The sequence below is a fragment of the Acomys minous genome, assembly GCF_964271855.1.
Source record: "Acomys minous genome assembly, chromosome: 12".
NCBI classification, from domain to species: Eukaryota; Metazoa; Chordata; class Mammalia; order Rodentia; family Muridae; genus Acomys; species Acomys minous.
Window position 1 is genome coordinate 98,473,204 of NC_140493.1, and position 24,573 is coordinate 98,497,776.

Consider the following 24,573-nt stretch of genomic DNA (forward strand, 5'->3'; position numbering starts at 1 on the left):
AAAATAAAAATAAAAACAGGAAAAAATACATTAAGTTTTATGAAATTACTGTAATTTTACCAAATACGCAGTTTCTGTGACTTAGTTCTGAAAGCAGAGAAGCACATCGCAGAAGGGGCTTTCTAACCGGAACCTAAGCAGGAGGGCCTGGGCGTCTTCCACTTCTGCTCCCAATGGCCTCTGGGTTTCCCAGCCTCTGAACTCTGTACACCAACTCATTTATTAGACACAGGATGTACAGGTCCCTCAGGGCTCTTGTCCAGGTAGTCCCTGAGGATGTCATAAACCTTTTCTGAGATTACATGAATACGTAGAGTTACACAGTCTTGGCTTTTTGTTTGTTGGTTTGGTTTGGGTTTGGCCTTGTTAAGACACAGTTTTTCTGTGTTAACAGCTCTGGATGTCCTGGAACTCACTCTGTAGAACAGACTTGCTTTGAACTCATGGAGATCCACCAGCTTCAGCCTCTGCCTCATGTGTGCTGAAATTTAAGGCATGTGTCACCATGCCTGAGGCCAGTGTTGGATTTTTTATTTTTATTTTATTTTATTTTTGTTTTGTTTTTCGAGACAGGGTTTCTCTGTGTAGCCTTGGCTGTCCTGGACTCACTTTGTAGACCAGGCTGGCCTCGAACTCACAGCAATCCGCCTGCCTCTGCCTCCCGAGTGCTGGGATTAAAGGCGTGCGCCACCACTGCCCGGCTTGGATTTTTTAAGGGAGAAAGAAATCTCCTTTCTTCAAAAACTGAACCAAAGATAGCCAAGCTAGGTAGAATGGCAATGCCTTTTTCCATGGGACGACCATGGCATTAATGCTGAAAAGCAGCAATTTGGAAAGTCAAGCTTTAAGAGAAGAAGACGTGATTACATGGGCAACACAAAGTTCTGAGGTCTGATGTTTTCTTCAGTAAATAATTCTCTATTGAAAACAGAGCCTTAGGTTGGAGAGATGGCTCAGAGGTTAAGCACACTACCTGCTCTTCCAAAGGTCCTGAGTTCAATTCCCAGCAACCATAAGGTGGCTCAAAACAATCTATAATGAGATCTGGTGCCCTCTTCTGGCCCGCAGGTGTTACATGCAGGCAAAACACAATACACAAAAAATAAAACTTTACAAAAGAAAAAGAAACAGAGCCTTTGGGTTCTAAAAAGGAAGTTGTGGTAGGTGCCAGGAAAAGAAGCTCCTAAGAACTCCCAATGTTTCAACACATTTCATCATAAAACTGCTTCTTGTGAGCCCACAGCTGAACTGTGATGGGCCCTTCTAGCCACTGCTTGTTTCGGTGAACTTTATTTTTGGACCAGGCCCTGACACTGTGTAGACACCTGCTGTTAGCTTCTACTACACTCTCTCCTTTTCTCCAAGAAGGAAAATAGAACCACAAGCACTAATTATTTGAAATTTCCCATCATTTCAACATTCAAACTAAACCTAGAAAAAGGAAAACGTGCCAGGCGTGGTGATGCATGCCTATAATCCCAGCACTCCAGGAGGCAGAGGCAGGCAGATCTCTGTGAGTTCAAGCCCCTACTCTACAGAGTGAGTCTAGAACACCTAGGGCTACACAAGGAAACCTTCTCTCAAAAAAGGAAGAAAGAAAGAAAAAGAAAGAAAGAAAGAAAGAAAGAAAGAAAGAAAAAGAAAATACCAGCACAAGGTAGCAATGTCTAGAGCTTTGCCAGACGTCTCTGGGATCAGAAAGTCCTTGCAGGTCCAGCACTCTGGAGTCCTGCGTTTTGAGAAGGGCACCACCGCAGCTCTGAGAGAGCATCCTTGGGAATCACACCTCTTTAAGTCCAAACCCTGGAAGCTTTAGTCTTGGTACATTCCTTGACTTGTCATGCTCGATTTCTATACTTCCAAAGTGGGGGCAACGGCCATGGGCTAACCAGAAGTTCAAATGAGATGGCTAACAGCAATCACTCCCCACTATTTCTAGCGAGTAAAACACATAAAGCACAGATGTGTTGGATATGATGTGAAGAGAAACTGACGTAGAGCCACGAGGAGGTGAAGTACATGCAGCTCCACCCTGAGGCTTGCCTTCCTCTGTCACAGCCCCAGGTGCTCGAAACCTAATCTTAAAATACCCATTTGGGAGCCACAATTCACTTAAAGAGTCTAGACTAAGGGTTTTCATCCTTGGCTGCACCATAGAACCACATGAAGGCTTTTAAAACTTTGTGGTGACGTATAACAAAGTCAGAATGGCACTCATGAGCACAGCTCAGTAGCTGGCCCCAAGTGTCTGTCACTAACATCCTTATCAGACAGAGAGAATGTTTCAAGCTCTTTGGAAATGCCCTCTCTGTCCTTTTGTTGCTGTATCTATTATTCTAACCCCTAAACCAACAGAATCTACTTTTCCTGGTTTTGATGAGAATTATATAAATGAACCCTTATGTTTGCGGCCTGTTCTGTTTGTCATGGTTTTTTGTTTGTTCGTTTTTGTTTTTATGAGACACAGTTTCTCTGTGTAGTCCTGGAACTTAATCTGTAGACCAGGCTGCTCTCAAATTTACAGAGATCCACCTGTCTCTGCCTATCAAGTGTTGGAATTAAAGGTCTGCGCCACCACATCTTGGCTGTTATGTTTTACTTAGTGTTATTATATTTGTGAGATGTGGTCATGTCGTGTGCACTGTGGACCACTGTGCCCCTGAGCATTCAACTGAACTACTATCTCAAAATTTATTTATTCATTCTATTACTGGTGTATTTGGCTAGATTCTACATTTGCATGTAATAAAATGTATGTTTGAATAAATGTCTATCCTGGTTGGTTGTTTTGTCAACTTAACGTGGGCTGGAGTTATCTTAGAAGGGAACCTCAACTGAGAAGATGCCCCTATCAGATTTCCCTACAGGCAAGCCTGCGGGGCATTTTCTTGACTGATGACTGATATGAGAGGGCACCTCCCAGTGTGGGTGGGGCCATACCTGAGCAGGTGGTCCTGGAGTGCATAGAAAAGCAAACTGAGCAAGCTAGGAGGTGCAAACCAGTCAGCTGCACTCCTGCATGATTTCTGCGTTGCCCCTGCCTTGACGTCCTTCAGTTACGGAGTGTGACCAGAGAACTGTTTAGATGAAATAAACCTTATCCTCCCCAAGTTGGTGCTTGGTCCTGGTCTTTTGTTTTGTTTTGTTTTTTCGAGACAGGGTTTCTCTGTGTAGCCCTGGCTGGCTGTCCTGGACTCACTTTGTAGACCAGGCTGGCCTCGAACTCACAGCGATCCGCCTGCCTCTGCCTCCCGAGTGCTGGGATTAAAGGCATGTGCCACACCACCATGCAGCTCACATAATTTTTTTAAAAGCTCATTTGAGAAACTCTAAGATGTCAGTGATGCTCCATAGCAGATTATCTGAGTCAGAATTGCCAGCGGTTTGTCTGAAGCTACTAGGTGGCCTCACATGTAGGTGCAGATAAGGACTTGGTTCAGAACTTCAGAGTACACAGAGAAGCTAAACATTCTCACTGTTAGGCCTTCGCTGTTCTTGCCTCCGAGTGTGTACAGGCTGCCGTCATTGGGATCCGGGAGGAAGGCAGGCCTAGAAATTAAAGAGAAGTCACATGAAGCCATAAGGAATAAACTGCCTTCTGGAGAGGACACTGTGAATGATGAAGAAATAAATGAAAAGAGCTTAGCAAGTCTGTTTTCAACTTCCATGCCCACTCTGCCTGGACATCAACAATTAACATTCAACAGCAACAGTCTCATGCAGAAGCAGACTAAATCCATAGTCTTATTTATTCTTGGAGAACTTCATAAATGTATATATCTGATGTTTTGATCATATGCACTCGCCACACCCCCTTCCAGCTGCTACACCCTCCCTGCCATGTATATACAGCATACACACGACTGCTGGAGCTACTGGAACCAGGGTTACAGATGGCGGTGAGCACGCAGGGAGCCGATCCAAGTCCACCGCAGGAGCAACAAGTGCTCTAACTGCTGAGGTGTCTCTCAGAGCTCCCCTCTTTTTAACTTAAAAAAAAATCCACTAAGTCTAATCAATGTTACTTATCATTTTCAACAAACATTTATTTCTTAAATGACAGCAATAAAAGCAGACCCTGAAAGCCTGACATCAGAGAACCTGTCAGGGATGCAGATCAAGGTCTCTGTTAGTAGGATCCCACAGGGAGATGGGAGATGGATCTTCTGTCAGGTGAGTGTGCTAAAGATGGAACTATAATTGATGCCAGCCAGGATTCCTTTTCCTAACCTCTTCTCAGCTTGGGTTGTGGCATCGTTTCAGGCTCTTAGAGGCAACGACGCTTCCGTGAACACACATACATACACACTCTGAGAGTGGGTTGATTCACCTTTCTTCTCTGCGATGTGATCCAGGGACTGGAGAGACGGTTCAGCGGTTAAGAGCTAGCTATCTACTCTACTAGAGAACCCACTCTGTCCAGCACCCACATGGTGGCTCATAACCATCTGTAACTCCAATCCCAGAAGATCTGATACCCTCTCTGGACTCCATGGGCACCAGGCAACACATATGATACACAGATATGCGTGAAGGCAAAACAACCATGCACATAAAATGAATGAATATATTTTTTAAAATGAATAAGTAAATAAATTTTAAAAAGAGAGATCCAGACTATAGAAGTTTAACTCAAAACTCAATTTAAGTTTCATCTCAAGTCACCGGGCATAGGGGAGTCGCACACCTTTAATTATAGCACTTGGGAGGCAGAGGCAGGCTCATCTCTGTGAGTTTGATGCCAGCCTGGTGTACATAGTGAGCTCCAGGACAGCTAGAGCTATATAATAAGACTTGTCTCAAGAGAAAAAAAAAAGTTCCATCTCAATCAAAACCTTTTTAATAAAGCTCTTCCTTACCCAAGGGACAGAGGCTGCTATTATCCCATCTGGAAAAATTTTATGTCTCAAAAATTCTTGTTACACTTTAAACTTGTGCATATATTTGTGCCCAGCAGCTAAATAAGATAAGAAAATTAAAGAAAATACTAAGGAGATGAGAAAACTTACTCTTCCACGTGTGTTGGGACCTGCAGGACTGGATCTGTGCAAAAGAACAAGACGCATCATCAGAAGGGCTCCAAAATGTCAGGGCCCTGGAGGCTTCCCAGGACCAACTTACAAGCTGTGCCAATAACTAAGGCTGACCTGTATCATCTAAGTCACTTGAGGGCACTTCAGGAAACACATAAAGGTGCCAAAGTAAGTACTTTACTAAGTCTTACTAAGAATAGCCGGGATGGGGCTGGAGAGATGGCCAGGGAGTTAAAAGCATTTGTTGTTCCTGCACAGGACTCTGATTGGATTCCTAACACCCACATAGAACTCGCAGCCTCCATAACTGCAATTCCAGGGGATCTGATGCCCTCTTCTGGCCTCTGAAGGTACCAAGCCTATATGTTGCAAACAACACACAAGCAAAACATTCACACTTAAAATAAATCTAATGAAGATTTGTAAATATTTATTATGTCGTGTGTGTGTGTGTGTGTGTGTGTGTGTGTGTGTGTTTTGCCTGCATGTATGCCTCTGCGACATACATAAAAAGTGCCTGTAGAGGGCAGAAGAGAGCCTTGGAGCCAGTGGAGTTAAAGATGGCTGTGAACCGCCATATGCATGTTGGGTAGTGAAGCCAAGTTCCTGTATGAGAGCAGCCAGTGTTATTTTTGTTCGTTTGGTTTTTTGAGACAGGGTTTCTCTGTGTGGCCTTGGCTGTCCTGAACTCATTTTGTAGACCAGGCTGGCCTCGAACTCACAGAGATCCGCCTGCCTCTGCCTTCTGAGTGCTGGGATTAAAGACCATGTACCACCATGCCTGGCTTGCAGCCAGTGTTCTTAACCCCGTCTCTCCAGTCCCCATCACAGAGTGTCTAAGAGTTGAGTCATTAGTAGTTTACTGTTGAATTCCTAGAGTAGGAGTTAAAATTCCTATTAGGAAATGCCACACTTTGGCTTTATAATGGATGCTAACTGGATAGTAAATGCCCTTGCAGCAGTTTATGGAAGGCGATCCTACTGGCTTCAAGGTTGATTCACTTTGACCCACTAATTATATTTCTGTAAGATATAGCTTAAAATAGTATAAAATACAAGAAAAGCTATTTGTACAAAGATAGTCACAATAGCATTATAAATGTAGTAACTATTCTTTGATGTGATTAAATTACCAGTTTGGCAGAAAATCAAGGCCTCTTAAAAGTCTACTAAGCCGGGTATGGTGGTGTGCACCATTAATCCCAGGACAGCCAAGGATACACAGAGAAACCATGTCTTGAAAACAAAACAAAAGTCTACTAAAATTTTGGGTTTTAAATTTATTTTGTTTTGAAACAAGGTCTGAGTGTGCAGCTTTGGCTGGTCAGAGATGCCTGCCTCTGCCTCCTGAGTGCTGGGATTAAAGTTGTACATCACCATGCCCAATGTTAATAAACCTAAGTTTTAAGCACGTACAAGTTTTTATGCTTTTGTAGTCATGTGAAAAGCACATTTACATAGGTTACAATGTAGCAATACAGAAAACCTTTAGTACAACAAACACTAGATGGAAAGATCATATGTACTAATGATATTCTTTTTAAAGTATAAGCAAATCTCACTTTTTCTATTTTTCTCAAATTTTCTACAAGATCAGATATTACTTTTTAAATTGGAAAGAGCTTTCTTTTCTTATCCATTTACAGCAGTAAAATCTGGCTGAATTTCTCTCTTCCAATGTTCTCCTGAGAATAACCAAAGGGGAGGCTCCCAAACGGCTCCGATGGATGTGCTGGTGAGAGGACGTGAGCAGCAGCAGCAGGCTGCCACCCCTGAGGACCTCAAGGGAGACGCACAGTGAGGCAGTGTTGCCAACAAATGCGCACAGCTACAGCCAAGCTACACACTCCAGAGCAGAGGGAGGGAAATGCTCTAACATGATTTTGTACGCAGAGTTCTAGACTCGGAGGCTCACGGTGACAAACAGCTGTCTGGTCTTTTTATCACCTGGGACTCTCCTGTGAAGTAAAAGTCTTTCCAATCTATCATATGCTGACTCTGTTCACAACAGAGACACATACCAGATGTGATCTGCAGGCAGCAAACAAACAATTCACTAAACCAAAGAAAGACCCCGCAGGAAACAGGGTGAACTTTCAGTCAGTAAGCACATGTTTATCTTTCCCATTAATCACCTCTCAGTACACTCTCACAAACAGACTGATGCAAGAGACAGGAAATAAAAGCACACGACACTCACTCATCTGAAACAAACCAGGCAAGGTGCAATTAGGGCCCAGACTCTCCAACACAGACCTAAAGCCATGCAAGCCAGCAAACGCGAGAATGACATATTCCAAAGAAAGTGGAACAGTGTAACAGCCATCGTTTTGCTCACTTTAGCCACTTAATGGTGCCACACATAAACCAATGGAAGGAGGCACTACTAAAATTTAGCAATTACAAAAATAAGACATGGATGTTAACATGTTTGAATTCCTGTTCATAACCTAATCTTTGCCGTACAGTCTTTTCTCAGTCTCATGGAGTCATCTTCAGAGGGAGATTCCATCAGCTGGAATCTTACTGGCCCTCTGACTTTTTTAGGTCTCAGGTCTGAAGATGTACCCTGCATCTTAAGATACAGGAAGGACGTCAGTGGAAAACAGATGGTTCCTTGGGCCAGCAACATCAGAGTTGAAGAAACATTCTTGTTTTCTAGTCTTATAAAAAAATTAACTCTAGGAGTGTCGCCATGCGGTTGCCTTCACACTCTGTCCACTCAGCATAACAGAGTACCTGGACAAGCTTCTGTAAGGTGTGGACCAGGTTAAAACTCATTCATTAAGCTGACAGAGGCAGGCAAACTGCGGCTTAGCTTCTGAGATATAATAATGGCCTGCTCTACAGACACTTCTCTTCTTAAAGACTAACTGGTGGCCAAGCTTGGTAGTACATGCATGTAATTCTAGCACTCGGGAGCCTGAGGCAGCAGAGTTCCAAGTTCAAGGCCAGCCTGGGCTTGTGAGACCTTGTCTGGCACAGAGAGAATCCAGGATTTGCTTGAAAATCGTACAGATGCCGGTAGCACACACCTCTAATTCCAGCAGAAGCAGGAGGATGGACCTCTGAGTTCGAGGTCAACATGGTCTACAGAGTGAGTTTCAGAACAGCCAAGGCTACACAGAGAAACCCTGTCTCAAAAAAACAAAAACAAAACAAAAAACAAAAACAAAAAAAAAAACAAGCAAAAAGTACAGAAAAGAATTGTGTGAGGGGCAGATTAAGCAAACAGTGGCTTATTGCCAGTGACTTGCTAGAGATTAAATCAGGCATCTGGAATCTTTTCACTGTTTTCTGCATCTATGTTTGGGATTTTCTACATTAATAAAAGTTAAACATTTTTGTGATTCCCCAACAAAAATAAAAACAAGGATCACTTGAAAATGTGTGATCAAAGTTCAACAGAAAAGTAGTTTTTTATTTACTAATGAGAACTATATCAGGCAAGATTCTTGCTTACAACTTTCAGCCAATGAAAAGAAACCCTAGGCAAACTGTAAGGCTGTAAGCAAATACTCCTGCAAAATAGGGCAGTCTATCCACATGGAGCCAGATAAGGATGTATGCCAACCTCACTGAGCTGTTTTACTTTGAGAAAGGAGGTGGGGTAAAATGGGTGTAACTCAAGTTAAAGGTGAGGTTACTGGTACAGCTATGGGGAAATATCACTGAAAACAATGTTGGGTCTTTCCCAAGATTACCTTGGGAAGAAACCAACCTTCTAACTGTTGCCCTGGAAGGAACAGCCACTGGACCCAACTCCACCTGCTGGTTTCCAGCATCCTGGGCCGGGTCAGATGACACTTACTCCTACCATACTGTGCTGCTAATCTACTGTGTTAGCCTGAGACAAAATGGGAAAGCAGATGCTCATACTTTCTTTGTCCCAGCGCATCAGGGTGGAGGTGTAAATGTTCCTATCTCCACAGAAGTGAGTGCTGCCTTGCTCCATCTGGAGGGGTATTTCCAGGTTCCTATGCAGGCTCTCCTCTCTCTTGGGGGCACATCCCTTCTCTATAACCTGTCCTAGCCAGCCTGGTCTACAAAGTGAGTCCAGGACATCCAAGGCTATACAGAGAAACCCTGTCTCGAAAACCAAAATCAAAACCAAACAAAATATAAGCTGTTCTAACCAGCACAAGGTCGGGGAGAACCTGAGTTCCTCCCTGGAGTTACTCTCAGAATCAACTAGACGTGTCTTCTGTGTGCTACCAGTACCTCAGCATCCACTGTCCAAATTACTCCCAAGACTGGTTGCTTTCTTTCTTTTTTTCTTTCTTTTTCTTTTTCTGGTTTTTCAAGACAGGGTTTCTCTGTGTAACTTTGGGCTGTCTTGGACTTGCTTTGTAGACCAGGCTGGCCTTGAACTCACAGACATCTGCCTGCCTCTGCCACCCTGAGTGCTGGGATTACAGACGTGCACCATTATGCCCAGCTCAGAAACAAAACTTTTAATATTTCCCTACTCTTATTCTTCAGCATGTATCAAGTTACTATTATGTTTAGATTGCATTGTGTTAAATTGTTTGACTTAAAAATTGATGTCTGACACCAACCAAGGACCATGTATGGCCTAGATCTAGGCCTGCTACACACATGTACCCAATGGGCAGCTAGGCAGGTCTTCACGTGGTTCTCCTAGGAAGGGAAAAGGGGGCTGTCTCTGACAAGGACTTTCCTGCATGCTTTTTGATCACTTCTCCCTGGCGGCGCTGCCTTGCTAGGCCACCATGGTAGAGGATTTGCTCAGTCCTGATTCCACTTGATGTGCTAGGATGGGTCGGGGGGGGGGCTTCCCTTCTCTGAGGGCTAATGGGGGGATATCAGTAAGAAGGAGGGGGCTATAATTGGGATTAAAGTGAATAAATAAATTTAAATTGAAAAAATTTAATGTTTTAACCACATTTAGTGGTATACGCTTTTAATTCCAGAAATCAGTCAATAAAGGCAAGCAGATCCCTTGACAAGCTATATTAAATGGTAATGAAGGTACATCAATTTTATTATAAGACAGTTAATTTAATTCTGAGGACTCTGAGAGGGTATAAATACCAGAGCCCAGAGGACTTGGAGGAGATACTTAGAGAGATCGAGGATGCTGGGGGCGGTGAATGTTCGAGGAGACTGTCAGAGAGGGAAGAAGGCTGCTGCTGGGTAGCCTGACTGAGATTGGTATCGCCCCAAAGAACCCAACGACTTAACCAGGCAGAACTAAGTCTAGAGAGCTGTATGTCCCCTTTCCCTTCTAAACTTCTTTCTCTCCTACCTAGGGTTGGGGGTTTGGAAGGGAGGTAGAGGCTCAAGGAACCCCAAATAAAATAGAGTTAAAAAGGGTGCTATAGGGCTGAAGAGATGGTTCAGTGGTTAAGAGCGCCACCTACTCTTCCGGAGGTCCTGAGTTCAATTCCCAGCAACCTCATGGTGGCTCACAACCATCTATAATGAGATCTGCTGCCCTCTTCTGTAAAGCACCTATATGTAATAAAGTAAATAAAACTTTAAGAAAAAAAGGGGGGTGCTATAAGTGGTGCCCAACATGGGGCCTCTGAACACTGTTGAAAACACGGCAATTAGCTGGACAGTGGTGGTACCCAGCATTCAGGGCAGAGGCAAACAGTTCTCTGTGAGTTCGAAGCCAGCCTGATCTACAGAGTGAGTTCCAGAACAGCTAGGGCTACACAGAGAAACTCTGTCTCAAAAAACCAAAAAGAAAAAAGAAAACACTACAACCATTTGGGGCAATATTATGTACATATATAGCCATCTGGGTCCCATGTCAATAGGATATTTATTTATCTACTTCCTGGTTGGCCTTTGTCCTCGCTTATCCCTGGTATTTCAAGTCTTTGCTCCTTGCCTCTATTTTCATAGGTAAAATGTAGGAGACTGTATGAGATCTGAGACTTCTCACCTTTCAACCGTGGCTGAGTTGGCCAATTCTATCCTTTATATGCAGACGTTGCACATTTTTTTTTGTTTTGTTTTGTTTTTTGAGACAGGTTCTCTCTGTGTTAGCCTTGGCTGTCCTGGACTCACTTTGTAGACCAGGCTGGCCTCCAACTCACAGCAATCTGCCTGCCTCTGCCTCCTGAGTGCTGGGATTAAGGGCATGTGCCACCATGCCAGGCACGTTGCACATTCTTGTTTGGAGCCTTAGGCAGCACGCTGTCTCCAAGGATCTCAGGCTCCTTCTCCTCTGCCTATAAAGTACCCACCCCCTTCTGTATATGATCTCCTTTCTTTCCTAAAAGCATCAAATTTAAGTACATAGTTTGAATAATCTTAAAGGCCGAATAACCCATGTTATTCCCAGTCATAGATCATTTCTGTGGTTACCCCAAACACTTTTTTTTCACCCCTCTGGAATCAACACTCCAAAATCTTCCCCATCCTCAGATAACCACTGATAGAGTGCTTTGTTTGTTCATAAGTTTGGCAATTGGAGATCCTTTTGCGTATGGAGTCTTTTTCATTATACAATGTTTTTGAAATTTACACCTGTTGTATCACTGACGAAAATTAATGAATAGCATTCTGTCTTTTAAGGATGTGACACTATTTGTTTACCTATTAATCTGTTGATGGACATATGGGCTACTTCTAGGTTTTGTATATTGTGAATAAAACTACCAACACTTGAGTATGGGTCTCTATCTGAACTATTTTTTTCTTTCCCCTGGGAAACTATTTAAGGAGTGGAATGGCTGAGTCATATTATTTACATTTGACAAGAAACTGCCAAACAGTTCTCCAGAGTGGATATAGTATTTCACATCTACCTCCAGCATCCAACAGTTACTCACAAGGTTTTTTGAAATGCTGATTTCTAGGCCTGTCCTCTAGAAAATGACTGTAGAGGCAAGAATTTGCTCTAGTGACATATGCTAGGCAATTTGATCCTGGCCTTACGGGAAAGCACTGCTCCAAGTTTCTTGCCTACCTTCTCACCTATACTTTTTTAGTCCTTTCCTGTCTGCCAGGATCACACTGCCAGAGTAACGTTTCAGGGAGCAAACCTCACAGATACTTTCAAATGTCCCCATTTCCAGCTGCACAGGCCCTAGCACCTTGGTCCTCACTCTGTAACCCCAGAGGGCCTGGTGGCTCAGAACTACACAGTCAGGTAACCTGAAAGCACTCCTATTTTAGTATTACTTTCTCTTACTATTCCCATTCAATTCAATCCCAAGTCGTGTAAATTTGATTTACTAAAATTTTTTGGGAACTTACTTCTGCCTTTTCATCTATCACTTTAAAAACAATAAAGCTGGAAGGCAGTGGTGGTGCATGCTCTGGAGGCAGAGGCAGGCCAGTCTCTGAGTTCGAGGCCAGCCTACTCTATAGAGTGAGTTCCAGGACAGCCAGGGATACATGGAGAAATTCTGTCTGAGAGAGAGAGAGAGAGGGAGAAAGAGAGAAGACAGGGTTTCTCCTGTCTCACAGAGAGGGGGGGAAGGGGTAGGGAGGGAGAGAGGGAGGGACACACACACACACACACACACACACACACACACATCATCATCATCATCATCATCATCCCCCATGGGTCTGCACTCCAGCTCCCCAGCTTAGTTTCTCTGCTTCTCAGACTCACACTCCACTTGGTAAGAAGGCTTGACAAAGGCAATCCTTGTGTCACCTTGTGGCTAAAATCCTCCAATGGCATCTCTTCACACACAGAATGCCTTCTACTACTGTGGCTTAAGTCAGCTCCCATGTTTATAGTACTCTCATGTATCAGCAATTTTTCCTAAGAAATTTCTGACAATCCCATTTCTTGAGTAATTAGGTCTGAGAAACTTAGTATTTAGGGTCTAATAGCTGAGAACCCATGGGGCAAAAAATACACAAAAAGTGAAAATGTTTCATTCTTAATCATAATTACTTACTATGGAACGTATGTACCTGTCAAGTACTACACAATTTTCAAGCCTTATAATAAAATAGATGTGGGCACCCTCATTACCATTTAACAGAGATTATCACATGGTGTTTGAATTTTGTCATAGCAACTGCCAAAAGCAAAGTTATGATACCATTGATATTAACGTAGCATAACCTGAGATTTAAACTACCAACTCTTTCAAGCATGATGTTGGACATTGGTCAACTACAGGCCCACCTCTCTGTGATTTCCTGCATAAGTAACTCTTCCCTAAATTCATCTTGGGCTTTGGAGTTGGTCTCTGTGCTCACCTCCATCTAAGTCAGCTTGCCTTTCAGTCTCCATGCAAATAGCCTTTCTCCAGGAAATAAAAAGCACGCCATCTGCTATATGCACTCGGTCCATATGCATGATGTACTTCCTATGTTTCTCAAGGGACAAGTGCTTTGCTTCATGTAGCGGTTTCCTTGGTATTTTAAGGATTGTACTGAATTCCAAGTACTTTGGTCCAGAGTCTACCTATTTTGTTTGTCGGGAAATATACACAGCAAATAAGAGAAAGCTCACATATATTTAGTGACTAACTAGGGAGTGAGCCTCTGAGTGGCTGCTGCCCAGGCGTTGCCCTCTTAATACACAGTTAACAATGTCATCTGCAGAATGAAAGGCAATCAGTAATTTAGGAAAGTCAGGACTACAGGTAGAATGTAGCCAAGCTTTCCTAATGAAGAGGATAATCCCATAGTAACACCTATGTAATATAAGTTAAAGCAGCTTCCCAGGCACAGTATTGTTTATTTTTCTGTGATACAAATTACTCAAATTGAGCTGGGCATGGTGGCACACACCTTTAATCCCAGCACTCAGGAGGCAGAGGCAGGTGGATCACTGAGAGTTTGAGCCCAGCCTGAACTACAAAGCATGTCTAGGATAGCTGGGACTACAAGAGAAACTCTATCTCAAAAATAAAAATAAAAAAATAAAATTACTTACATTTATGGATAAGATGTTGTGGTGTTTGCTTTGAAATAAAAGAAGGAGAGAGACAGATTGTCATATGTTGGCCATCACTGAAGCTGGGCACTGGCTACACAAGGGTCTCTTGATTTTGTTCCCTTTACTTCTGCCTATGTATGACACTTTTCTAAAATGAAAAGGGTAAAACAAAAAAGGCTAAAAAAAAAAAAAAAAAAAGAAGCTATTTCAGGAAACCCTTTCCTACAGGCTGGAAACAAAGGTTTTCTTATTCCACCTTTACCTGTAAGACACTGTTGGAGGTCAGGTCCTCCAGTTCCTGAGGGCAACTGCATGCCTGAGACACCCCAACCCCCAACCCCAGCCTTCCCTAACACTGGCTGGTTAGGCTGCTATGCTGGAGGGGGGGAAGGGGCAACATAAGTTAGCTAAATAAAAAAGGGCTTTAATGAAGTCAGTCAAGATGAAATTAGGTGTTTCAAACTCTAGTTGAGTTTCTCTGGAGGTGGCTCTAGGCAGACTTCTTTCACGAAGGAAGAACCCTTTGATTACAGAGCCTTTGAGAAGGCATTGCTCATTTAGCTGCTGCTCAAAGAGCCTGGAGAAATCACTCTCCTTCCTACCCCAAATGAGCACCAACGTTTCTGGAACACTCCACTTCTCAGGATACCTGGCTGCACACGGTAAAGCACAGCTTGTACTGCCCTCCTACACGCTCACCTTCCAACCTCTATCCGGCTCCACATATAAACACTGAAACCAGCCTCCTCTCTGAGTAGAGACTGCTCCAGGACAACCTAGATGCTATGGCATTTGGTGAGAAACCCATCTAAGTGCACCTCTCCAAGTGATTTGAAATGAAAGGACGGGTGCTTTCAAAAGGCATTTAAAGCCCATAGAAACCAGAGATGAAGTCACAAATGCTTTGCCCCCTCCTCACCCCCACACACTTTCTTTTTCCCTTCCTTATTCCTCTCTTTATCCCTTTTTCTTTTTCTCTCTCTCTCTCAGAAGGACAGAAATACAACTACTAGTAATTATCTGTTAAGATTTATCACATGAATCTCAAAACCAAATACTGGGCATCTACTATCAGCTTAGTCCTGTTAAGTGCTTTATGGGATAAAGAAAGGTCACTGGGTCATGAAGTAGGTATTTATGACACAGTACAACATTTCTAGAGTATGCACCACATGCAACAGGAGCTCTTAGGTGTGAGCTGAAGTATTCAACAGACACGCACGCACGCACGCACGCACGCACGCACGCACGCCTCCCCCCTCCATAACTTCACAGAGAAAGCAGGCCGAGAGCATGAGAGTGACAGGAAAACATGAGTGAGACTGCTAGCACAGCCACAATAGACAAGAAAGTACCAAACCTTAGGACCAAAACCAGAAGCGTCTGAGATGAAGACAAGTGTGATGCAGTCCTATGAAAATGAGCTGAGTGGCAGGCAGACATCAGAGCTCAAATGAAGGAGAGAGGAGGAGAAGGAAAACACAAGTAGGGGGAAGGATGCAGCAAGAGAAACAACAGCTCAGTGAAGACAGGACTATGCTATTGTGAGACGGATGACAGACCAGCAAGACAGACCAAGAAAAAGACAAGAAAGGAACGAGACAAAAAGTGACATGGAGATTTTAATCCCAGCAACGAAACAAGAAAGGTGTGGTCTGAATGCAATAAACAACTGCCATTTCCTCAGGTGAATTTAATGCTCCAATACTACATTCTGATAAGAATACTCGGAGAAACAGTTATTCATGTTTCCTCATCTCAAAACTCAATTTTTCATGCATTCAAGCAACCTAACTAGGGAAATACGTCTCCCCAGAGAAAAAGTGCATGGCTAATGTAAACCTTATGCTCCTTAAAGCTGTCAGGTTTATATTGTAAAAGTATAAAGTTTTAAAGGCCCTCAAAGTCTAGCTTTCACGGGGGAAGGAATTTTAAAATAAATGTCTAATCAAAAAGGTTTTCATGTGCTGGGGGTGTGGTGGCACATGCCTTTAATCCCAGCACTCAGGAGGCAGAGGCAGGTATATCTCTGTGAGTTTAAGGCCAACCTGTTCTACAGAGTGAGTTCCAGGGTAGCCAGGGCTACACACAGAAACCTTGTCTTGGGAAAAAACAAAAAAACAAAAAAACCACTCATCTTCACTTCAACAGAAGTAATCCAGACGAGGTGTCAGCACCAGTCATGAAGTGCCTTCTGGGATGCCACAACTGAGCAGATGCAATGGGGGTGGGGTGAGATGATATCAAGCCACAGACACCCAAAGGCAACTAGGAACGGGTTACAGTTATAGCCAAAAAGAAGAATTTTATTCATATGCTTTCAAAATTATAACTATGTTTCGATACATACCAACCAAAGGGCTAAGAATTTGCATTAGAGACCAGATTTCTGCTATTACTGGCAGGGACTTGCTGGCAAGAGAAAAGTCCAATGTGAGACACTGTGTTTTGAAGTGTGGCGCACCAGGGAGGGAAGTGAGCTGGGTACAAAGTGAACAAGTTGACCATGAGTTGGTCTTGTGGAAGCTGAAGAGTGAGTACATGGGTATACTGAGGTATTATCTTTCTGTTGAAAAATGTTTTCAAACATTTCACATGGGGCTGGAGAGACGGCTCAGAGGTTAAGAGCACTGGCTGCTCTTCCAAAAGTCCTGAGTTCAATTCCCAGCAATCAGATGGTGGCTCACAACCATCTGTAATGAGATCTGGTGCCCTCTTCTGGTGTGCAGGTTTACATGCAGGCAAAACACTGTATACTTCTTAAATAAGTAAATCTTAAAAAAAAAAAATTCACATGGGGTTAGGGATTTAACACAGTGATAGGATACTTACACAACAAGGTCCAGGATTATGTCCCCTGTATGTCTCCCTTCTCCCAAAATCTTTCATGTTAAAAAGTAAAACCCAGGGCTAGAGAGATAACTGAGTGGACAGAGCACTTGCCATGCAAGCATTAGGACTGGAGTTTGGATCACCAGCACCCATATAAAAAGCCTGCTTGTAATCCCAGTGTTCAGAAGGCAGAAACAGGGAATTAACAGGCAAGCTGGGTAGCTGGATTAGCTAAACTTGCAAGCACCAGGTTCATCAAGAGATCCTCTATCAGTAGGTAAGGTGCAGACCCATTGAGAAAGACATGCAGTATCAATCTCTGGCCTCCACACACATCCATAGATACCTACCTGTGCACCCACACCCACACACCTATGCACACCACACACCCCTAAAAAAATTAAAATACAGTCCCTATTAAAAAAAGGGGGGGACCTTAGCATTAAGCGTTCATAACCTCAGCACTGGAGAGGGGAGGTGGCAGAAATAGATGAACTCCAGGGGCTTGTTGGCCAGTTAGCCAGTCCTGCCTAATTAGAAAGATTCAGGTTCAGAAGGTGGAGAAATGACTGAGGAAGACATTTTGATGTCAACATCTGACCACTACACATGCACACACGTGGGTGGGAACACACCCATGGTATAGTGTCCATAATGAAAAGCCCATCAAGGACGTGCATGCTCCCTTTCTTCTCTTTGTGCACAGGTGACACACTCTCCACATGGATATAGGTGGCAAGCACTGGAGGCAGCACAACTGTCTTCAGGGGCAGCTGTGCTGTAGTCTAACTGGAGTGTGTGTGTATGGGGGGGGGGTGAATCTGAGTGCAGTATGACAGGCAAAGGAGAGACAGCGGGGAATGAGGATGGTGGTCAGCAGACTGCCACTTAATCTAGGAAGTAGATGCCACAGCCTGGCTATGACCTGCAACTGGGGACCGAGAGCAGTGACAGATTTGGAAGGTACTTTCTGAATCTGCACAACAGGACCTGATTATCAGGCCAGCTGAACAGTAAGGGGATAGATAGCAGAGAGCATCATTCTGTTTTCTAGACTTGTGGGCCATGGCTGTCAGCACAGGAAGGCCTCAGAAAAGAAGTGTACATTTAGAAAGGGAAGTTTATGTGGTTGTTTAAGTCTGTCTTCAAATTTCAATTAAGTAAATTGGTTCTAACCCCTCTGAGAGTCTCTAATACTGACCACTCACAGGACCCTCATGTATGAGTGCTCTATTTGCATGCACATCTGCATGCTGGAAGAGGGCATTAGAGGGTATAGATGGCTGTGAGCCACCATGTGGCTGCTGGGAATTGAACTCAGGACCTCTGGAAGAACAGACAATGCTCTTAACTGCGAAGTCATCTCTCCAGCCCCAATTCAGCATCTTTTTTTTATGATTAGTAAGAATGATTCTAAATTGGACCCAGTCCTTTGTGCCCACCATTATTGGAAAAGAGATGGAAGAAAATATGTTTGGTCTACTAAAGAATTATAATCAGATAAAAATCTGATTGCCAAAAAGCAGAGGCAACAAGTGTTTTATGCAGAGGACAAAGATCCCTAAGCCAGTGCTGGGAATATTACAGTCCAATCAGCTGCACCAGGCCAACGTGAGTTTTGGAGCGTTTTTTTGTTTTGTTTTGTTTTTTGTTTGTTTGGTGAGTTGGTTGGTTTGTGACAGGGTTTCTCTATGTAGCCCTTAGCTCTCCTAGAACTTGTTCTGCAGACCAGGCTGGTCTCGAACTCTGCCTGCCTCTGTTCATGGAGTGCTGGGATTAAAGGAGTGCACTGCCGCCACTGCCACTATCACCACCATCACCACCCCCCACCACCACCCCACACACACACCCACTGCCCCACCACCACCAGAACTGCAGGCAGTTGGCATCTATCTGGTCTGAAGCTTCAGAAATGGAACATACACAAGCCTGATCACTGGGGAGATTTCAGAGGCAGATGGAGATTGCTGCAGCACAAAACCAGACTTGGGAAGACTACAGCTAACGTAACATGTCTCAATGCACCTAAGTGCCAAAAACAAGTAAGCTTCATTTTCTCTACTAAGTACAATTTCCCACTTTGGCACAAGGCACTTCTATTTCTGGGAACAGCAACATGTGTTTGGTTGAGAGCAAGTGTACCTGCCAAAAAGCAGTGTGGAAATGGGGGTGGATATTTGTAGGTTTTTGGCTCCTGAAAAAAAGGAAACAGATAGGAAACCATGAAATAGAATCCCAGATAATTCCAGATACGTATTCTGAAGAACACCAGTTTGATGGGTAAGTCTGTGCTTGCATTCACAGGTTTCTTCCACCCGCTCGACTGTCTCAGGCCTGAGTCAGGCTCCTGCCTTGTGCACCCAGCTGTTACTATCCCAACTTCTTCCTGCCCCAGCAGCAGTTCAGTCCCATTCAAACAGCATCCACTCATTCTCAAATTGGAGAATAGCAGGTACCCTCGTGTGCTCAACTGTCAAACTCCGCAGACTGAGGGACTGAAGCAGCTGACAGCTATTTGTCCTAGTGCTGTAGGCTGGAATTCTGAGATCAGGGTGCCAGCATAACTAGGCTTTTGTGGAGGAATTCCTTCATGGCTAGAGACATTTTCTCATTGTGCCCTAAGTAGCTTTCTAAGCCCACAATCTGCTTTACACATAGGCACAAAAGCATATTTTGTATGATATAATATACTGAATTTTATCAGACTATACCTTCTGTGTGAGTCAAGACCGTATTTCTTTTATATGGAACATTCCCATGCAGTGTCCACCATCTTGGGAAGTCCATCTTCATGGCTCTGTTGGTACTCTCATCTCCACTAACAGACCTAGCACTGCCTCACAGGCGGAGTGTCGATACATGACCCTAGTATCTACAAGGTAAATTCTGTATATGTTATTAAAAATTATTTAAAATAATAAAATATGGTAATATGTGTCTACAATGCCAATACTACGGAGTCTAAGTGAGAAGGATCACAAAACTGAGGTCAACCTGATCTATACAGCCCATTCTAGACTACATAAAAATTTCCTATCTAAATTTTTTGTTTGGGTGTTTGTTTTTTGAGACAGTGTCTCTCTGTGTAGCCTTGGCTGTTCTGGACTCACTTTGTAGACCAGGCTGGCCTCAAACTCACAGAGATCCGCCTGCTTCTGCCTCCCAAGTGTTGGGATTAAAGGCATGTGCCACCACACCTGATTTCCTATCTAAATTTTTAAAAATTATTTTTCGAGCTGGGCATAGTGGTGCACACCTTTAATCCCAGCACTCAGGAGGCAGAAGCAGGCGGATTGCTGTGAGTTCGAGGCCAGCCTGGTCTACAAAGGGAGTCTAGGACAGCCAAGGCTACACAGAGAAATCCTGTCTTGAAAAACAAACAGACAAAATTATTTTTCTATTATTACTTTGTTTCCAGAAAGCAAAAGGGTACTTTTGTAATAAATCATATCAAGGCAGAACAGGATTCCTTACATCTTGGTCCCCATATCTCTCTAAGCTCAGTGTACCCCCACTTCTGCCACACTCGTCCATTCCAATGCTCTTCAGTCAAGGAAACCTTATCCTTACCCTGTATTTCAGCAACTTTTCTCATCGCTGTGACAAAATACCACACAAGAGTACCTCACAGGGAAAGAGGTTTATCTTGGCTCACAGGGTTGGTTCTGTTTTATTTCATTTTACTTTATGTGCCATAGGCAAGCCTGGTGCTGTGGAGGCCAGGAAAGTGTGCTGGGTACCTTGAACTAGAGTTACAGATGAGTGAGTCGCTATGTGAGTGCTGGGAACCAAACCCAGGTCCTCTGGGACCACTGAGCCATCTCTCCAGCCTCCTCAGCTCACAGTTTAGAAAACACCACCCACCATGGTGGGAAGGCATGACAGGAGCAGCTTAGTCCATGTGAGTGGAAATGGGAGGCTGCTGAGAACAGCGTGTTGACCAACGAGGAAGTATGATCCAGCTATAACCCTCAGGGCTCATCCCCAGTGGCTTACTTCCAGCAGCCAAGCCTCACTCTTTGAAGTTTCCACGGCCTCCCAAAAGAGCACCACCACCTGCGGACACGAGCCTGTGGGAGATAATCTCAAACTCAAACAATAACACTGTCTTACCTTCTCACTACAAGCACCTCTTTGTCACTGGGCATGGTAGCACACACCTTTAATCCCAGCACTGGAGAGGCAGAGGCAGGGGGATTGCTATGAGTTTGAGGCCAGCCTGGTCTACAAAGCAAGCCCAGGACAGAAATATAAACTGAAGTTACTACTATCCAGGGTTTAATTTAATTATTTATTTTTTTAAAGATTTATTTATTACATATACAGTGTTCTGCTTGCATGTACACCTGCACACTGGAAGAGGGCATCAGATCTCATTATAGATGGTTGTGAGCCACTATGTGGTTGCTGGGAATTGAACTCAGGACATCTAGAAGAGCAGACAGTGCTCTTAGCCACTGAGCCATCTCTCCAGCCCTAATTTAATTTTAAAATGTAGTTCTGCTGGGCTTGGTGATCTATATCTATACTTCTGTCACTTGGAAGGTAAAGACAGGAAATCAGGAGTTCCAGGTCAAGCAGGGCATGTTGGCATATGCCTGTAATGCCAGCACTCAGGATGCAGAGGCAGGGGGATCTCTGTGGGTTCGAGGCAGCCTGGTCTACAAAGTGAGTTCAAAACAGCCAGGGCTACATAGAGAAACCCTGTCTCGAAAAAAACAAAGAGTTCCAGGTCATCCTTAGCTACACATGGAGTTTGAGTCTATGTTATAGGAGGCCCTGTCTCTAACAGAAACAGTAACAAAAACAGAACGAGCCGTCCACAGTTCATCCTTAGCTATGAGATCTACAACGCCACGTTAGGTGATCAGCTCTGAAGTGTCACTAACCCATGCTGAAGTGTCATTTAATAGCCCCTCTCTGCTGGGTGGTGGTAGCGCACACCTTTAATTCCAGCACTCCCGGAATCTCTGAATTCAAGGCCAGCCTGGTCTACAAAACAAGTCCAGGACAGCCAAGGCTACACAGGGAAACCCTATCTCCAAAAAAAGAGCTCTTGCTGTTCCACGCAGGGTCTAACTAGGTCGGACGGGTTGCTGCTAGTATCCGAGCTGCTCTTAGCTACGAATGGGGAGCAGGTTGTCGTAGGTACTGACAGAACAACGTGACCTTCTGACATAGGACAATATTTTCCATCTGGAAGACTGCTTAACAAAGGGAAATTAATGCTGTGCTCATGAAAATAGTAAGCCGTGGAGATGTGATGAAAGAGAACAGACCAGTCAGACCTGAATTAAGACCAAATAAGAATTAGTAATGGACAGAAGACCAGAGAGGACACTGACATCCCTGAATCTGAGATGTGCATGGCTTTATCTGGGCCAATCACTTTGGAAATTAAGTAGGATGAATTTCCCAGCTGTAGCGATCCCCACCACTAAACGGGGATGATAGAAGATGGACAAATCAGGGTTAAATGGTCAACAAGCCTCATTTCAAAGGCTCAGTTAACGTGGTAAAGTTGGGTGAATGTCAATTTTTTTTTTTTTGAGACAGGGTTTTTCTGTGTAGCCTTGGCTATCCTGGCCTTGCATTGTAGACCAGGCTAACCTCAAACTCACAGTGATCCACCTGCCTCTGCGTCCCGAGTGCTGGGATTAAAGGCGTGCGCCACTACGCCTGGCTGTGAATGTCAAATCTTACAGGCCCTGGTTATTTCAGGATCTATATGAAGCAAGAGAGTAATGAATGGCTGAGAAGATATCTTCTGTAGTTATGATTGAAGATTCTAATCTTTAGAACTAACAAATCTACTGCAGCAGGTCTTCAGAAAGCCCAAGCAGCCAGAGCTATTAATAGAAAAGCCTAAAGCTATTCAAACTCAGGACAGAAGCAATGGAGCTTAAGAGAGAAGATAGTTTCCTCCTCTGCTGCATTCAGTGGAGTCATAACAGTCAGGCCGTAAACTCATCATCTTTTTAGCTCATTCTCCTTTCACGTTTTATTAAACAATATAGACCCACTTTCCATTGGAATATGCTTCCTGGGCAGCAGCTAAGCAAGTCTGTGTCACTTAAGGACAAGCTGAATTACCTTCTTTTAAAGTCCACTTGATCGAGCCCGTCCTCTTGCTGACAGCATGCAAACTTCCATCCAGGGTTGAAACAAACAACAAGGTTTCAGGCAGTGTCACTGTGCTAGCACTTGCCAAAGTCTGCAACGAGATAGAGAGCATCTCGATGTCAATCCACTCCTTCACCCTGGGTGTGCATAATCACAAACTCCTGCCCTCAAAGCCATCCCTCATCCGACCCCCCCCCCTTCCAGACGAAGGCGGCCCAGGTGGAGAGCCTATGTTCTCAGGCAAGAGCACATCTCCAGACAAGAGCTGAGTTGCTTTATCCTAAGTGTTGGTCCTTGCCACACACCGACAGGTTTACAACCTAACATGACAAATTCTGAAACAACCCTATGGCACATCCTGTAATCCCAGCACTCAGGGAGGAAGAGGCAGGCGGATCTCTGTGAGTTCGAGGCCAGCCTGGTCTACAAAGCCAAGTCCAGGACAGCCAAGGCTACACAGAGAAACCTTGTCTCAAAATGTCAAAAACAAACGAACAACAAAATACTGTATTTTAAGAATACAAGATCATAGGTTTCTCTGACGTTTTCTCACATGTACATCATTGCACACTGTTCATATTCACGCCTATCACTTTCCCTTGTTCCACCCTCCCCCGCCCACCACACACACACACACACACACACACACACACACACACACACACGCTCCCTTCCTCCCCTCAAATGGTCCTATGGAAAAGCAGAAACTACCTCATATTTTAGCCTCATGTTTCAACTCCTATATCCTAAAGGAAAACTTCTTGATACAGAAAAATCTCTGGGCCCAATGAGACTATATGCTGTTTTTTGTTTTGTTTTGTCTTAATGGACTCAAGTTTCTAATATTCTAAAAACTGAAACAAACTGAGACATAGATCAACAACGTTACATATGTATTAACACAGACCTTAAGAGAAATCTATGATATAGAAAAATGTTCATATATATTATTTAGTAAAAAAAATACAAAACTCAAGCCTTGGTGTGCACTGTGGTTCTGATTATACTGGACGGAGTTCTGTCTGCGTGACCTCTGGTGACCTCTGGCTTTGCTAGGATCTATATGCTCACCACAGCGTTTCCATAGGAGCTGTTACATGTACCCATGATTGATAGTTTCCTACATAAAGTTGCCCTGCTGAGAGGGCCTACTCAGCTGTGCCACGCTTTTCTAATAGGATTTCTTTTTCCTTGTCACTGTCCTACAAATTACCTAGAGTTCTAGTATGTGTATCTTGAATTTAAGCAGGTCAACAATGCTTGCTTAAATGGTAACAAAATTTTTATGTAAGTACTCTTTTTAGAATATGAGTTTAGCTGTTTTTTTTTTTTCATATTAAAAACAAAAAGATTCACTTGAGAGGCAAAGGCAGGAGGAGCTGTATGAGTTCCAGGCCAGCCTGGTCTACAAAACAAGTTCCAGGTTCCAGGACAGCCAGGGTGGTTATACAGAGGTAGCCTATCTCAGGAAAAACAAACAAGCAAAACAAAACAAACCCAAAAGGATTAGGCAGTTATTTATGAATGGGTGCCTGGCTCTGGAATGGTCACTCTCCTAAGACGCTTAAAAGACAGGGCTTGATGGTTCTCTTTAGGGCGGCCTGAGATGGCAGGACAGCACTCCAGGCCCTGAATTCCTTTTCATGGAGAGATCCATTGGCAGCACCCAGTGAGGGTGATGTTGGAGCAACTGCCAGAACT

General features: G+C 43.8%; 1 protein-coding gene across 3 annotated transcripts in view; it reads right to left on the reverse strand.

Moving 5' to 3' along the window:
* The window catches only part of ERN1 (endoplasmic reticulum to nucleus signaling 1), a 92,170-nt gene that overhangs the window by 35,662 nt on the left and 31,935 nt on the right, over nt 1–24,573 (reverse strand). For all 3 annotated transcript variants that reach the window (XR_014772901.1, XM_084748506.1, XM_084748507.1), the window contains exons 2-4: nt 22,843–22,963; nt 5,010–5,043; nt 3,477–3,549 (exon numbers count right to left, since the gene is read on the reverse strand). Coding sequence is in view for 2 of the 3 variants with exons in the window: in XM_084748506.1 (XP_084604632.1) it covers nt 3,477–3,549; nt 5,010–5,043; nt 22,843–22,963 (228 nt within the window). In the remaining variant the exon portion in view is untranslated. The remainder of the gene's footprint in view (nt 1–3,476; nt 3,550–5,009; nt 5,044–22,842; nt 22,964–24,573) is intronic.